General features: G+C 39.5%; 1 protein-coding gene across 1 annotated transcript in view; it reads left to right on the forward strand.

The window, feature by feature from the left end:
• The first annotated feature begins 474 nt into the window (after positions 1–474).
• LOC306765999 (Na(+)/H(+) exchange regulatory cofactor NHE-RF2) overlaps positions 475–17,989 on the forward strand; it is a 34,914-nt gene continuing 17,399 nt past the window's right edge. The window contains exons 1-2 of the mRNA XM_079253571.1: positions 475–1,178; positions 2,581–2,877. Of these exons, the coding sequence (XP_079109697.1) occupies positions 972–1,178; positions 2,581–2,877 (504 nt within the window). The 5' untranslated portion in view covers positions 475–971. The remainder of the gene's footprint in view (positions 1,179–2,580; positions 2,878–17,989) is intronic.

Genomic DNA, 17,989 nt, shown 5'->3' on the forward strand with positions numbered 1-17,989 from the left:
TCTATATGAACCATGGCTAAGTTGGGTGATCTTACACTTGTTATTCTGACTAATTATGTACACTATGCGTACTTGCTGTAAACATGTTTCTGATCGCCAGATATTTTTTGCTGTCTGAGATTGAGATAAGCTCCCAATACTGAACAGCTCGTCTGCTTCTTGGTCATTTAGCTCAGTTTAGACAAAAGCAGCTTACATGTAAAAAAAAATAAATAAATATTGATAATGAGAATCAGTACACAACACCACTATAACCTCAGTCTCCACCATTTAATTGCTTGAATCTTGCTCATTACACGCAACTTTGCCTCGTAGATTTTAACACCATTATTTACAGACTTTTCTTTCGTCCACCAAGGGGCAATGTTGTATGCATCTCATCATTTTCTGCACTGACATGAACTATTAAACTGTCGGGAGGGAGGTGGTGCTGTTGCGCAGAAGGCGCTAACTGAGCAACCAGCAGTGGTCTAACTGAACCAATGTTCTTCGGAGAGTTGTTATAGATAAATGTCTACAGAGTTGCACGAGTGATTGGCGATCCCCTTCATTCTCACGGTGTCTACAGTGGTATTAATGACGTTCTGGTGGAGACTCTGAAGTGCGTGCGCTGCCACGGATCAGTTTTGGAGTCGCCAGCAGCGCGCGTCAGCCTGGACACAAGACACAGGATCTGGTAGACTGGTTACGTCGTGCCTTTACATTTAAACTTAACTGCCTTGTTTTGTTTTGCTGTTGTTGTTTTTTCCTTATTTTTTTTCCCTTTTTTTTTTTTTTTTTGGTGGGGGCTCCTTCTTTTTAAGAGTTTATGTGTCCCTCTGATCGGAAGGAATTACTCCTCTGCGCATGGGGCAGATATGGTTTCGGACACTGGATGTATTACCCTGCATCTTTTCCCCTAAACTCCCGTCTTTGAATTTGCATCATACTTTTAACTAAAGTCTGCAGGAGGTCTGAGACAACCTGAGGAAATGGCCCAGGAGCGGAAACCGCGGCTTTGTATCATGGCAAAGGGGGACAGCGGGTATGGATTTCACTTACATGGCGAGAAAGGGAAAAGCGGGCAGTTCATCCGCAAAGTGGAGCCCGGCTCCCCTGCAGAAGCAGCGGGGCTGCTGGCCGGGGACCGAGTAGTTGCAGTGAATGGAGTAAACGTGGAGAGAGAGACGCATCACCAGGCAAGTAGATGTGCTTTCATGGTTATGATTTGAACTTCTGTTACAGCACGAGCATCTGTCTGCAGGGACGGGTGCATCAACAGGTCACGGTGGCTGATGCCTGCATCTTATGTGGCATTAGACCAGAACAGTCAGGGTCTCCTGCTGGCCTGATTAGTTCGTAGCCTGCAAGTTACTGCTGTGAAACTTCATGTTTCGTAATTGTTGGTGGTGTTTTAACCATTCAAGATGATAAATACTCCCCTTAAAACCAGTTTGTTGGTACTTTGCCGTCACATGATCATTTGCATTTGACTAACCTGCAGTTCCTTTGTCTGAACAAAAATAATGCATTGACTTTAAAAGACTTTAAACAGACTCTGCCAAGAAAAGTGATAAATTTATCAAGGTGTTGCCACTGGAAATTATTTCCTGGCTGGTTGTCACAGCAGGTTCTGATCATTATTTTTTTCCCATGAAAGACCACATCAGCCACCTTTTTTTATAAAGTTCACCCTGCAACCTTGTTGCAGAAGTGATCAAATAGACAGGTGCTGATAAGCTGAACAAATATGCTGCCTTTTTTTTATTCACATGACTTGTAGGTAATAATGCTTGTTTACATCTCAGCTGTAACAGACCTCTTCCAAGGCATCTCTTTGCCTCTCATGAACTGAACTGCATGTATTTCAATTAGGTGAAGAGTTTATACACAGGACTCCTCCTTACACACATTGTATTCCTGGACTGTATAATTGATGCCATTCCCTCAAACGTGGTGTTTTGTAAGGCAGTTCAGAGCCCATGGCCCTGGCATGCTGAGAGAAAACCAGATTAGACAAAACAACAAAAAGAAACATTTTAAAAACAAACTTTTTTGGGGGGAATTTACAGAATGAGCTACGGACTCAAAACACATCTTAAATCTCACATGTGTTGTGTTTCCTGCAGCACTGCGTTTTGTTTTATTCTTGTGTTTTGTGATGTTATTTTTGTGTTCTCTGACATGTCATTGTGGTTGCATTTTGTTGTTGTTGTTGTTTGTGACTTGTTTTAAAATATCTATGAAATTGTTTGCTTTTTTGTTCCCTTGTTTTGTCTAAAGTCGTGGTTAAATGTTAAATGGTAAAACAAACAGCTTAAGTCCACATTTAAGCAGCTGATTATAAAAACTGACATTTAGTCAGTGTTTACGTCTACCTTTCCTCAGTCTGACAGGCAGTGTCCACCTGTCTGACAGAACTGTTTGTGTTATAAAAAATGCTGACTGACTGCTGACCTGCTGCTTTGTAAAAGCAGATTTTAACAGGATGATGCTTGATATCACTCAACTTTAATGATTCTCTTAAGCCAGTTTGTGGAGTGAATTTATCTTGCATTTGGTATCTGTGGCCATTTAAAGCCGAATCTGTCCATCTCTCAGGTGGTACAGCGGATCAAAGCAGTGGAACACGAAACCAGGTTACTGGTGGTCGACCACGAGACAAATGAAAGTCTACGCAGCCTGCGTCTCACAGCCACAGAAGAGATGGCCATTATTGGAACCGGGGCCCCTTCCTCCTCCTCCTCCCCCCCAGCCTCCCCTTCTCCAGCACCATCCTCGACCCCCTCCTCCCCTGCAAAGAAGAGGGAGAATGGTTCAGTGTCCAAGCAGCCCGTCACGCAGAGTAACCAGGTGCAGAAGCCCACCAGGAGGTCCCCATCAAAGGCAGCAAAGAAGGTAAACTAAATGTCCAATTCCAAGATATAAAGATCATCTCCAAGTAAACTATCTAAGAGATGGTAGAGCCACCTCTCTACCTAACAGTCTCTGAGCTCAGACATGTTTTACCCCACACTTGTTCTCTAGCTGTTAAACAGTTAAAGATTAGATTAGTAGGTGTCCTCCAGGCTGTTATGTCTGAATGTGTGTGTGTGTGTGTGTGTGTGTGTGTGTGCTGATGCAGCTGCAAGTGCTCCAGATGCTGTGTTAGAGGTAAAAGAAGTCGTGAATCTTGCAACGCACAACAAAGGCTTTGACTCCAGAGGGTTGGCTGGTTGATTTATACTCCTGTTTATTTATTTCTTAGAGGACTGTTACATCCCGTCTTCTTGTTTGTTTTCATCAATAACTGGCTTCACAAGGGTCAAAATGCATTAGATAGTTTTTTTTTTTGTTGTTGTTTTTTGTGTGTTTTTTTTAAATATTCCACAACGGCATGAAAACAGGATGTGTTTCCGCTTGCTCTCTGTAGAAATGCAAAAATCTGATCCGATTCGGTTTCACATGTTCTCTATCAGAGGGACGAGTCCACCCTGCTTCTGCTTTCTGCATTTAAACAACATGTGTTTTCACTTAGGATTGCCCTGCCAATGTGCTTGCAGCACTCATGCGCTTTTTCTACAGGAGCAGTGACACGGCCAATCAGTTGCACTTTAAATGTGTATGCCTGTCAGTGTGTGTGTGTCTATGAGGGAGAGTAGCTCAGTTCTGGCTTTGTACCCTGTGGGGAAAGTTTGCAGTGCTTGGTGGAGCCCAGTTGGCCCAGTTTGGTCCTGCAAATGACTCTCTCTCTCTCTGTCTCTCTTTTTAATGACTCAAATGAAAGAATGGAAAAAACTCAGTAGGATGAGCCAAAATGATTTCCCTTTCAAGCGCCATTTAAATAGCTTCATTTGTGTAGCAAATGTGACTAAACATCAGCTGCCTCCCATTTCAACCAATCCTCACTGTTTCCATGTCCATCTCAAAGAAAACTTTTCAGTGACACATATGCAGAGAGATGATTGGCACAGCACATTGATAAAGGCTGTGATGTAAGTGATCTATCTGGCTCGCACCAAGTTTTAAGGAAATACTTCTTTTATATACCTCCTTTGCATTCGTTTGTCTGTATTTGACAGAAGAAGTCTTGGTTTGCTCACTTTAATTTTCCTCATTCTGAGCCAAAGACAAGTCAAACCGCTGAGAGCAGCACATTTCTTCTCATGTTTTTTTATGGTAGGTAGGAAAAGAAGAAAGAGGGATCAAGAGACAGAGAGCAGACAGAATTTGGACAGAAGGAACCTGAGACTAGGAGCACTTAGTACTAACCTTGAACATTTGTTAGAAAATGTTTCAGGAAGTGGGCCCCCACTGCCCTCAGTGGAACTGCACAGTGGGAAAAGCAAGGTTTTTTAGTGTAGCAGAGTACCAGCAGAAACCCAGAAGTCAGATGCTGACCCATTTTCAGTGCCTTAACCTGGGCAAACGTCACAAACATCCCCCTTTCTCCCATTAATTCCTCCAGACTCTGGACTGTGACGTCATGAGTGAGCAATACTTCATTTTACCTGTATCCACCAACGACGTCAGTAGAAAGAAACTTAACTTTGTATATTTTAGTTTTGAATTCACTTTTTTGTTTAATTTATTTTGATTTTACAATTAAATTCTTCTGTTGGTTGTCATAAATTCAGGGACTTATCCTAAGCTAATATCATTCTGTTTTCCATTTAAAGACATGAAAAACATGTTTTTATTTACTCCTCAGCTCCTCTAAATATGTCATGCCTATTGCAGGAGAACGCAATTAAAGATATCTGCTATACAGATATTTTGATTGTTATTGCAGCCTCATGTTTAAAGTCTGATTAGGGGACTAAATAGTTTTATTAGTACTGTGTACGTGGATGGGTACTCAGCTAAAGCTTTGGGGGTTTTTTTTCGTTTGTTTTGTTTTATACCTATCTTTTACATAATTCAGTAAAATTCAAAGTTTACACAAAGCCATTTTTTTATTAAATAAATTTGAAAAGTTAAAAATTACCCCGATTAGGAGGTATTGTTGACACAGAATCACTGCTATAGAGCAGGTGTATTCAGTTCAGTCCTATGAAGTCCACATTCCAGCAGGTTTTCCATGTATTCCTGCTTTAATACACCTGATTCAAATACAAAGACTCTCACAACTTGTCATGTTCTGCACAAAGACTCATCAATTTGAGTCAGCTGTGTTGAAGCAAGGAAAACCAGCTGGATTGCATACCTCGCAGGACCAAATTGAGTACCCCTACTAAAGGGAAATGCTTTGCAGAATGGAAGCTCAGTACTACCTGTGCTTCAGTGAAGACGGGTTACATATGAATATGCCTCTGCTGATTAGTCAAAAGCTGCTTGCTTTTCTTTTGCAGCAGCAGAAATTTCCGCTGCTAATAATCACAGTGACTATAAAATCGGGCAAAACATTATTAGACAGGAACTTTTCTGCAGCTGTAATTACTTTTGTCCCAATAAATATCCTTGCTAGAGGTTTTCTGAATGTTAATGCATGTGTTCTCCAGGTTATGCTACACTGACCATATTTTTCCTCTGTTTTCATGGCCACTCATCTCCAAGACTTTTTTTTGTTGTTGTTGCATTCCTCTGTCTATTTACTTCCCTCTTGATTTGTGGGAAAGCAGATACTTACCAGCTTGCTGCTTCAGTGTGTGTGTGTGTGTTTGTCTACATAACATGTTTTACTCTTGCAGCATTTTACAATGATTTATTATTTTAAAAAAATCTTTTTCTGTATGTCCTCAGCAGGACAACACCTGAGTTCTCCAAACAGTCTTCAGCTGTGAATAGACCATCACAGTTTACCACAACAATGGCGAATAGCACAACCTTATGTAAGACTAACAAGTGTATTGGCTTTTTTTTTGTTGTTGTTGTGGGCCAGTTGACGTCAAATAGAAATATCTCTGTCACTGAGAGCCACACTCATTTCTTAGACACTTCTGCAGGTAAACTGAAATAGGCCCAGTAAATCTGATAACTTAACCAGAGAATCACTTGCTATTAATCCAAACATATGTCTTAAACTCTCTTTCCTTACTTCAGCCTCTCAAACAACATCCTGTCTGCAGTCTTACTTATAAAAAGATGTGTGAGACCGTATGTGTTTAAAAAAAAAAACAGAAGAGTTGCTTGAAGAATAGGAACATGACGAGTAAGGGCTGAGTTGTATTGTCTTACCTAAGCACGCACCTGAGGTGTCATGCTCCGGCTGCATCTTTCTCTGCTTTGCACGCACACACAGATGCACTGAGGTGTGCAACGAGGGTGTGTCATTAACACTGGTGCTTTGGATTAAGTGTCGGATGTCACTTTCTCACTGGTGCCTTTTTTTAGCTCACTAAAACAGATGCACACACATGCATGCATTCATGCACACATCTACCAATCATCAGTCAAGAATATCAGTATTTTCACATGACTTTGTTGACTGCAAAATTTGTTTTTCTTTCCTGTGATTGTTATTGCATAACTCAAGGACAGGCAAGTTCGGTCTTAGAGAGCTGCAGTCCTGCAAGTTCTCTGTGCTTCAGTACGTCTGATCCAAAAAAATGAATCACTCTTGATAAGATGTTGGATTCTTTAACCCTGAAAGTGCAATAATTTGAATGACAAGTGGGGATGCAGTAGGACTTAAAAGGTGCATTGGTTTGTTAGGGAAGGGAAACATCTGAAACCAGCAGGACTTCGACTCTCTGGGACAGAACTTACCTACTCTGAGCCTAAATTTCATTATGCTTCACATGTTAAACACAGAGATTATTTCTCCACACACTCATGTGCAAAGCGAAAGCTCACTTATTCATAAGCTTTTTTTAGAGCAGTTCAAATGTATTAACTTCCTCCATGTGGCTGCAGAATATTGAAGTCTTCTTATATAGTTTTCTTTTATTTTCAACTGCTTCATATTTATTGCTTTTGTGGAGTTATTGTAGAGTTAGCGAGCAAACAAGAAACTGCATGAGCCTTATAATATTATGCGTTAGTATGAAGCAGCAGAAAAATTAATGACAGACATACAAGAAATGCTCCTCATTCTGCAGCCACATAAAGGCTTTATAGAGAACCATTATTAGAGAATGATGCATGCTAGAGTGCAACATTTTTCTCCTACCTTTTTCCACCTCTTTCCAGTCTGAAATTTCCCTCTCAGTTGGTGATGAGACCATTCCCACACAATATTCCCATTGCTGCTGCTCTCCTGGCTGCTTTAACACCAGGCATGCTCAGAGGGAACACAGAAAGTCATTGCCATGGTGACCGTTTATATCAGATCTGTGTACCAGAGAAATGCGATCATTTTTGATAAGATGAGTTGAATCTGTATTCATTTCATTTTAAAGAGCTTGGGGTGTTTTTCGACATGGCTCAGACATGGCTGACCCTGCTGCTTGACAACATGTGAACATAATTTTTTCCTTGCACTGCATATACCTGTACATCATGTTATGGATTTACAGGAGCCATGTCGAGCTCATCTGCCTCCGATGATGCACTCCAACACATCTGTTAAAATAGTTACAGATGAGCAACATGTGCTGGTGGGGATGTTTTGTAAAGGTGCATGAATTTAACCCATTAAGATTCAATGCAACATTTAACCTTCAGCCATGATTGATTCTGATCCAAATTGAGTGAGTGATTGAATCAGAAAGTTTAATATTTGCATGAGGAAACAATAAATCGTATGTTTTAATCAGATGCGGTATAAATACTTGGACAAAGCTGAAGTTTTATGTGCATTTTTGTGTGCAGCTACCAGCCCACAGGCATCACAGGTGACAGAATCTTAATAAATCTTAGTGAATTCTGAAGAAACAAAAGAAGCCAAACATGGATGATGTTCAGTTTTCGCCTAAAGGATTTTCAGTGGAATAATTAAACATGTGCACGCTCAGCCGGATTTCTTTTTTTTAGAAAATATGGAAGATGTTGTGAGTGAAAGAGATCTGTGTGAGAAAATAATGGTCAGTGTTCCAGGGTCAGGACTCGAGGTCAGGAGGTCAGAATTGAATAAACACAAATAAAATCAATCGTCAATCTTTGAGAACAGCAACAGACGACATGTCAGCTGCAAATGAAAAAGCAGTAAAGGAAGAGATTCAGCAGTGGAAATATATGTTGTTTATGATATTTCTGCTTCATTATTTAGCTTTTAACCATACGTTAATCCAGAAATGCTGTGGAAAATTTACTTTCTGGACTTATTTTCCTGCCTTTTTTTTTGGCAATGTATGATAATGTCTTAAAAGGGAAGATTGCTCCCATTTCTTGTTTGCTACATCTTTTACATACCCTTTTGGGTTTTGGTCCTTGATTCTGACTGTTAAAAACAGTTATCTCTGGTCATTGTCAAATGGTCATCTGGCCAAATGATGGCTGTGTTCCAGCACTGTGGGAGTCAGATGTCATCCTGTTTCCTGGGTTGGTTTCTCTTTTTGCCTGGAATAATAAGGAAAAGATGTTGCTTGTCAAGTCTAATGTAGCAAGACTAGACACAGGAGAAGCATGAAAGTGGTTCAGCCTATGTGATAATCTGTGAAAGGGGTCTGCTTGTTGCTTGGGCAAAACAGCGTATTTTTGATTGTGTATATGTAAACAATGTCCTTTGTTCTGTCAGAGAGGAGCTCATCTACTGATTGATTCTTTCTTTGTTTGGCATGACCACTTGGAAAGATTTTTCTGTTCATATGAAGTAAATATTTCTCATAATAAAGATCTATAATACGCATTAGATTAGATGTAAAATTTCAAGCATTTTGATTTGCAATGACTCCACGTTGGTAAGGTGGGTGTGCAGTCTTTTTACAAACATCTGGAGCTGGTGTACAAAACCCTCCACCCCCATCCCCAGCTTTGAATACCAATGTTGTTACATCAGGGGTCCTTATTCAGTGTGTGTCCTTGTGAGAGAGACAGAAAGTAAACCAAATTCCTGGAGGAAAAAACATGAAGGATTCAGGAGGGTCATGACTGGAGAATGATGTTGCATGTGTGTTTTAGTGTGTGTTTAGGTAATTAATGGACAAAAAAAAAACTCAAGGGGAGCTTGTGAGGTGCATAATGTCTGAAAGACATGAACAACCGAATGTATTGTTATCAAAGTGTGTGGGTGGGTATGTGAGAGCGAACACAGCTGTGCGTTTATGTATTATCTCCCCCTGCAGAGATGTTAATATATTCAAATGCTACCCTTGTTAACCCACAGGATGTTGACCTGACTGTGTCTCTGTAGACATTAAAACAATGATCTTTTACAGCAAATGATTTTGCAAAAGTTTATATCCCTTTCCCTTAAAAATAAAGTACATCATTCTGAAATTCCTCAGGAATAAAGACCGCAAGCTTTTTTTGCAATCAGAAGTTGCTGGAAAATCCTAAACTATATTTAAATACAGGAAAATCAAACATAGTGTATGTTAGTACAACTATGCATCCACTAAGTATATTTTCTGAAAAAGGAAAAAAAAACAAGAAAGTCATGCCTGTGCACAATTTCAAGTGTTTAGGTGATTTTTTTTTAAAGCTGTTTTCAGCTAGAAGATCATTTAAAGCTTATTTTTTTATGGTAACAGACAAAGGAGTCATGTGAAACTTCGTTAATACAACTAAAAGGCACCTCTAATGTTGGAAAAAAGTCTTTCTCAGGATCATGTTCTGTAAACAGAGCTCTTTAAGAACAGAGTGAGGTGTTTGTAAGTGAAATTATGCAGGAAAACCTTTCAGCCATTTTCAATATATACTATAGTCTACTAGAATACTATCAAATTGGGATCTTAGTAGATCTGGTCCTAAGTGGGTAAAATTGTGCAGTTTGCTGATTAGCCAGTCAGAATTATCTATTTCCCTGACAGATCGGACACACATTGAACAAACTTAAGTGAAAAACGTCAGTGGGTCAGGCAGTCGAGACGGAGTGACTGAAGTTCACAGATGCTCCTGAAAGCTGTTTATCATCTTGGTGCATCATGGCTTTTTGTGGTACAAAACTAATTCAAATCAATCAGATATTAAATGATCCGGTTCTGCATTTAATTTAGGAGTGTTTTTTTATTGGTTTATGTCCTTCTGCTCAAAATGTCCATCTGAGATGTGGCCACCCTGAAAGCTCGATGCAAAGTCCCTCTGTAATACTTCCATTTGTCTAAAACCATACAAATACTTACACCTTTATTTTTCTGTTTTGTCACGATTGACCTCCTCTCTGCCTGAAGCTACATTAGTCAATACTTAACTGCTACAAAACACTAGACCATGGAGTTGCATCATACCCACAACATGTTTTCATTAACACTGATCCTGCAAAAAAAAAACAAAAAAAACTTGTTCCAGTCCCTTGATAGAGAGTAAACAAAGACTAAATCCAGAGATGTGATCATTTACTGTCAAGGCCCTAAACTAAACAGCATTCCTGCTGATCTCTGACCTTAGGAACTCTGTCTACTAAAAAGCCAGTCTGGTTTTCGCTGACATATTTATGACCATCATCAAACCCATAAGTGTGAATATGGATCATATTGTTATGTGATATCTGTACAGAACTCCTCCTCTCTTAAATTGCATCTGTTGCTTGACCCAAATTCTCATAATTATTTATAGAATGCACTACTTTGAAGAGCCTATACTGGGTCAGAGTTAAGAAAGCAGGCCTGTCATCTCCTGCCATCCTTTAGTCATCAGGGATTAGCCTCTAAAATCCTAACACTGGTCCAAAGTTGTTGGTTTTGTTTTTTTTAAGTCCCTCTAAGAGACAAACATCCTGTTCTGCTTCTCAGTTTTTTCAATCTCACTTTTTAGAATTGACTTGTTGGATGTTGGAATATCAGTGGAGTATGGGTCGGCTTCAGTCAGGGTGAGGACTGATCAACGTGCTGCCCACGCAAAAGCTCTGCCAGCAAATATATGAGACAGAGGGAGAAAAGACACTCAAAAAGACTCAAAAAGCAGCTCACGAGATTCTTCTTTGTCATAAGGCACCACAGCTAATCAAGGAGCGCTTGAAGGCAGTGGTGAGAACTTCTGCACATGCTGTAGTGTGTTGTAATGATGATGTGGCAAGCAGAAGCCCACTGCACCTCATCCTTGTTTTCACACCAGGGCTGTTTCTTTCCTACCACTGGTCACTCGTAGTTTTCAGTCCCTTCGGTTTGTATCTGCTGCTCTCACAGCTTCAAGCCAGCATAATTTCCCCCCCAAAACAATGCACGCATAGTTAACGCATTCTTAAAAAACACACCCAGCTGGTTGTAGTATATGGTTCCCCTGAAGCTCTCTTGCACAACTCACACATCTCTTTAATTCCAGGTGTCTGTCATCTGCTGCGCCTGTGAGCCTCAAGCTAACACAATCGAGTTTTACATTGTTATGAGTAAACCGGGAATTCCGCAGATGTTTGACAAACAAGAGGAGGAGGTTTAGTTATCTGTCACATTTTCACAGCAAGTTGTCGCATACTGGCAATCGGTCAGGATCGTTTGATGCTTCCTTTCATTTCTTTCAGGCTTGAATCTGATTATCACTTTACATGTGTATGGCACTGATCCACATCAGCCTCCTTCTGGTTGAAAAGTCTGTCTGGAGGTTGTAGAGTTGATGATCTGGTGGTTCCCCAAAGAGCATGTTCCTTTGTCACATAATCATCATCTCTTTTTTAATCCAGGTCAGATAGCACTTAAAGGCAGATCATATGGGTGCACAGGTTGTTTTTTTTTTCATTAGCTATTATTACATTGTCATTTTTTTTTCTTTTTGGATGATTGCTTTTTCTAAAATGTTAGAAAATAGAAAATGATTCATTTTGGTCAGATTTATGTCTAAAAAGTGTAATGTATTTAGATAATTATCTAAGAAAAAGCAGTAACTTTTTCCAGGTTTGTTACTGAAATCAGGTGTTTTCCAGTGTACTTAACTTAAAAGAAAAAGGAAAAGTGTTGGTAATAAATATGCATATATTAATAAACCAATCAACTGTATTTCACGTAGAGATTTTCTCACATACACAACAACTGTTGCATACTGAACACTGAGAAACAGATAAACAAATTCACCACCACCTCGAAAGAACGAGGGATATCTGCCACACACTGATAACAGGGGTGTGGACATGCACACCCACCATCGTTAACCATCTTCCCATGACATGTGAAACATAGACGGTGACAAAGTGAGCACTGGTGTTCATTTAACTAGGAAAACAGTTCAAAGGCTTTGATAACTACACTTAGATTAAAATAATCTAGTATAAGCAAAGAAGAAAAAGAAAGACTCACACCAACACAGTACCACAGCGAAAATGTCAGCATTGCCAGCAGCCCACACAGTTTACACTGACATTAAAATGAGACAGAAAAGTAGTGTGCCACCACCTCATTGCTGAGAGTGTTGAAAATACAGGAGGCGGGAAGAAAAGATAAGAGAGTAAGACGGTTAAAGTTTGTTGATGGATGGGAGACATTTTAATGAAAGAAATTAAAGAAAAATAAAGTTACACAAGATCCAAAGAGGCGGTTCACATAACCTGTTTAGCTGCACCTTTCACTCAGTTTGTTAATATAGTTTCACAAACCTCTTAACATCCTCCCCACATGAAAAGGAAACAGAGACAAAGTAAAAAAAAAAAAAATTATTATACTGAGAATTGAATTATTGGATGGTCTACATAGACACCAGTCAGCAAAACTTCAAGCAATGTCATACATTTTGTTGTAATAGAAGCAGGACACTTGTACAAAAAACAGTAAAATACATCATTCTTCACATCTGTTACTCTCTCTTCTGTACTCTGTGACAAGCCCCAAGCATGGACACGCTACACAGCATGTTCGCAACCACAGCAGTGAACAAATGATTGTGTCTGCAAGCATCCTCAGCAGGTGTTACATGACTACAAATATCAATGTCTGTATCCACTTCATTAAATATTCAGGTCAGCTTTTGCATTTGGCTCATGGTGAAGTTTTATTTTAGCATTGCACTACAAGTTTATAAATGTCCTTGATACTCTTTCACCAACTCTCCAGTTTCATGGTAAGGAAGTGATGTGCTCTAGTTTTAGTTTTCTGGCTTTGTTTGATTTCAAACTCACAAAGTTTCCAAAATAAGCAAAAAACCTGAGTATGAAGGAAAAAGGTAAGTAATTAAGTAATTATTGCTGCAACATAATCTTGAAAGTTATTGCATCAAATCAATGGCCTTTTTCAGGACACAACACAACATAATACACACCATCATATGAAGCTGTTAGAGGGGAAACAAAACACAATGAGTGTCAGGTAGAGGCATGTGCATCTCGCTTCATCTTGCTGTATTTTTCATAATTCTACAGACACTGTCGTCATGTGTTTTGTAGTATATTGTAACATTTGACAGGGAAGCATGTTGAATCACAAACTATGACTTTATTTTTACAGAATCTTTTTCTCGCATTCTGTCATATTCCTGACCTGTACACCCTTTTTTTTTTATTTTGGGTTAAAATCCAAATCAGATCAAATCATTTCACTGTACTGATGATTTAAAATATTGCCAAGAGTTTGGTTTCTTTCAGCAGTGATTTCCATCTGAATGTACAGGGTCTGTAGGAATGGGGCAACGTTTTAAGCCCAAATGCTCTGTGGTTTCTCAGAACAATCTCAGGAAAGAATGCAATGTACGTTATGGTAAATACACTTGTACTTATTTGGCACTTTTCCATTCATATTGACCACTCAAAGTGCTTTAAGCTACATGTCACATTCACCTGTTCACACACTCATAGCCTGACACACACATTGGGGGCAACTCCAGTATCGTGCCCAACTTAGGCATGTAATCAGGGGAAACCGGCTGCTGGTTGGAAGATAACAGCCGCCTCTTTAACGTTAAAACTGTGGAAAGAATGATATTCTTTGCATAAATAAAATTTGATGTTGCTTTATCACTTACCCATGTGGAGTTCACTTCACAAAGTCTAATGTATGGACATCTCTTCAACTTTATAGCTTTTGTTTGACTTCATGTTAATGGCCTTATTTTAGTTAACCCAAGATTTTAGGAGCTGTTTGTATAAGTCCTTGTGGTTACACTGTGGGTGGGAGTGCAGATTCGCCATCTTCCCCCTGCTGGCTGGCACAAGTATTTGGCAGAGTACTTGCACTGCTTTTTCTGTTATTTCTCTTGTAATCAAAACGGTTCCCAATGGCCAATGTGTTCTTTTCAGCTACAAGTTTCCTCCCAGGAGGATCAAATGGGGGCTTTTCTGTGTGGAGTTTGCATGTTTTCCCTGTGCATGGGTTCTATCCAGGTACTCCAGCTTCTTCCCACCAACCAAAGACATGCATGTTAAGTTGATTGGACACTCTAAATTGTCCCTAAGCGTATGTGTGAGTGCGAATGGTTGTTTGTCTTTCTGTGTTGGCACTGTGATGGACTGGTGACTTGTCCAGGGTGTACCCTGCCTCTTGCCCAATGATTGCTAGGATAGGCTCCAGATTCCCACAACCCTGAAGTGGACTAAGCAGGAAAGAAAATGGATGGATGGATGGATGGATGTTTTCCTCAACCCATATTTCTAATACTTCTCTCTCGCTACCTTCAGCCATCACAACACTCACTACATGCACTCGAATGCTGCAGCCATTGGCATCTAGATGGAGCATGTGTCCAGGACAGAAAGTGTCCATTTGATTTGTTATTAGAACACACAGAGGATGAATGTTCTGTCACTTCCTAAAAATATGCAATAGAAAATACTATTTATCAAAGTTTAGGTTGTTGTTGAGATATGTATATCATGCAGGGTAATATCACAATGAAGTTCATGATCAGATATCAGATAATGATGTCTAATGAGCAGGTTGTACAAGGTAATGTAGAAAGTCAAACAGGGGGAATGCATGAGCTCAAATGCAATCTCAAAATCACTGACTTTCATCTGAGTAAGGTTTTTGCTAACTTTCTTTTTTTGTTTCAAACACTGACCAGCAGACAGAACAGGAAGCCTTGACCTGGATACATGTTTTCTACAATCCGGCTATGACAAAAGCCCAGAAACTTACTTTCAGAGGCTAAGTCAGCAAACTACAGCTGCAGGGTTTCCACATTGCACTGAGTTCAGTGTTTATCTTGTTTGCACAGCAGTTGTATCACTTGAGCATGCGGTCAGTTAGCATACCGTGACATAGATCCTGAACATATAGAAAAACTATTGGCACGGCTCTAAATTTTGTTTCACTATCTTCCAGGGTAAGAATTTCTTGGCCAGAACAAGTTGCTCAGCAACCAGTAAAGACAGTATAAATCACATGCAGCATTATTATTCTTCTGAAATAATGACTACGTCTGACCAACACTCAGTTTCTGTTAAAAACAAAAGGCGAAGGATTGAATTTATGAACCTGCGGTCTCCAAAAATCCTAAATTCTTGTCTTGGGTCCAAGTGGTAACTACGATCAGCTTTAAAGGAAAACTTGATCCTGAGCCAGGAAGTTTCAAATTAACAAAGCTTCTTGGCTTTAAGTTTCTCTTTCTGTATCTTGTTGTTGTACACATATCCACTCAGATTTTTACACATTCCATCTTAACATTCCTCTTTGTCTCTGTATCCTCACTGAGTTATGATCTCAGGAAGCATTAAAACAGCAGGTACCACATATATTGCACATAGACATGCACACTCAGACACACATATTGCAGCAGAGCAGGGGACTTTGTAAACAGATCTCAGTAGGTCTGTCCTGATAGATCAGCACACAAACCACACACTCACACAGCTAGCCTTCCCATCACAGAGCTGTTATGCAATGCAGCACACCACCAGTGGGAAAAACTGTTGCTTATCAAGATCTCTGGATGGTTTTCATGTTCTCATGTTCACTTAGTTCTCACTAGTCTGTTTTTTTTTTTCTTCCTCTCATTCTCAATCTGTGCAGCATCCCCCTGCTGCCTCTGCATTGTTTCCCTTTATCTAGCTGAGGCCTCCTCTTTTCTGGTCTCTTATTTTCCATCCCACTTTCTCCATTTTCATGTGCAAAGCTCTCTACTTCTCTCCCATTGCCAGTCAAGTCATTTAGCTCTCATTCCCTTCCCACTCTTGTCATTTTCACTCACTGTGAACTGGCCAGATCTGCTCTTTGTTCCTCTCATTGAGCAACACTTGAAGCAGCTGCATGTTGGGCAGAAACACACATACTTAAAGGGGTAGAAAGGGTCAGAAAGTCTAAGACACAGAAGTTTTCTTAATTTGTGAAATACCTTTAAAGTGATCCACTTATGTGTTTTGCTAACGATCAAGTTGTGCTTTGTTCTCTGGCAGATACAAACCCATGTGTCAGTAAACAGGCTTAAATCTCCATAAAATCCATTAATGATGCATTTATGAATCTCTGTATGTTTCTTTAGCCTATTTTTGAAAAGTTACCAAACATAGTTTTGATTCAAATGTTCTGCTTATATGTAGCCTGCCAGATGGAACTGGCTCCTCTGGTTTCACTACTGTCTCCACGACAGCTGTCCACCATGACGTCAGGAAAGGTCCTGTGTTCTGTTGTTTGTTTGCAGTATGCGTCATGCAACATAATTTCCAGTTAGCCCCCTCCCCATCTTTAATTAGATTTTGGGATCACGGATAAATGTTGGCTTCAGATGAATCTACTTATGTGCAGTGTTTGCTTTGGAGAGATTAACTCCGTTTTATAGCAACCCTGATATATGTGATAATGTAATAACCCTTAAATTTCAAATATGAATCTTAAATTTGGTTTACGGGAAATGTTTATGGTTCCTCAACCGAGGAAGTAAAAAAGTTGTGTATTGCACAAACATGTGAACTGTATCAGGTCAAAAAGTCTATTTTATTAGATTACATCAGCTAGCTTACTTATCTGCTTCAGTGCTCAAATAGCACTTTTTTGGGGGGGGGGGGGGTTTATTGAGTCATTCTGCATAGGCTGGTTTGTTACAAATGTGTTTCATTTTGATGTAGATAACTAGCACAAGAAATAAAACAAGCTGTCATTTACTAGCTTTGAAAATGTAAATAGAGCTTCAGGTTTTCAATAATTCTAATTGGAAAGCTAAAAAAGAAAAAGACTGTTTAAGCAAATTTGCCTCTTCCCTGTAAATGGTTTGATGCATTACTTTCATGTTTATTTACCCTGCCATCCATGATCAGATTCATCATATTTATTCATGCTATACATCTTAAGATTTTGTTGTTGTTGTACTTGCATTGCAGACAGTCAGTCTTGTTTCAGACTTTGCAACATCTGGCTTTAGAGAACCAAATTCTTCTGACTCAGGGCTAAAAAGCTTGACTGATTTATTAGATTTATCGGTTTAACTTAATCTACTAAGCGAAGAACCACAATAATTTTGTACCTTACATGTGCACACACTGGATTTGTAGTCTCTTTGTTGCAAATCAAGGGAAGGTATAACAGCAAATACACTCATGCATACCCAAACATACTTCATGGCATTGTGAGCCTAGAGTGAGCCAGTGATCCTTGGCTGTGAAAGGGTTAACAGCGGTCATGATCTATCCATCGCAGTAGGTCACCACTCAATTATTCAACAAGCTGCGATCTAGTTTCATCACCTGTCAATGCTGCAGCCAGCAGTAACTTTCAGTGAGGGAAATATAGGCCTACATAAAAAGTAAACATGAAAGCTGGTATGTGTGTATACACATCAAACCCATCCCTTGGGAATGCAAAGAAACTGCCACAAATACATGTTGTCTCACACCTTATGCTACATCTTTTATTTGGTAAGGGAATCAACTTCAGTCCATATTTCATAAATCAGTGATTGCATCTCCCAAATACCTTACACCACATTCATGCCAAATATTTCATCATACTATCATAATTTTTTTCAGCTAGTTAGTTTTCAACTGTTGTGTTTTTGTGTGTGACACTGTCAAGTTTCAGGCTATAAAAGGTAACATGTAAAAGTCCATCTGTCCACACTTCCAAAAAAGGAGCGCCACACTTGATTGTTATTATGTGTAAATAAGTATGAAGTTTACATGATACAAAACTGTAAGAATCTATTC

This window comes from Telmatherina bonti (genome assembly GCF_933228915.1).
Source record: "Telmatherina bonti genome assembly, chromosome: 14".
Lineage (NCBI taxonomy): Eukaryota > Metazoa > Chordata > Actinopteri > Atheriniformes > Telmatherinidae > Telmatherina > Telmatherina bonti.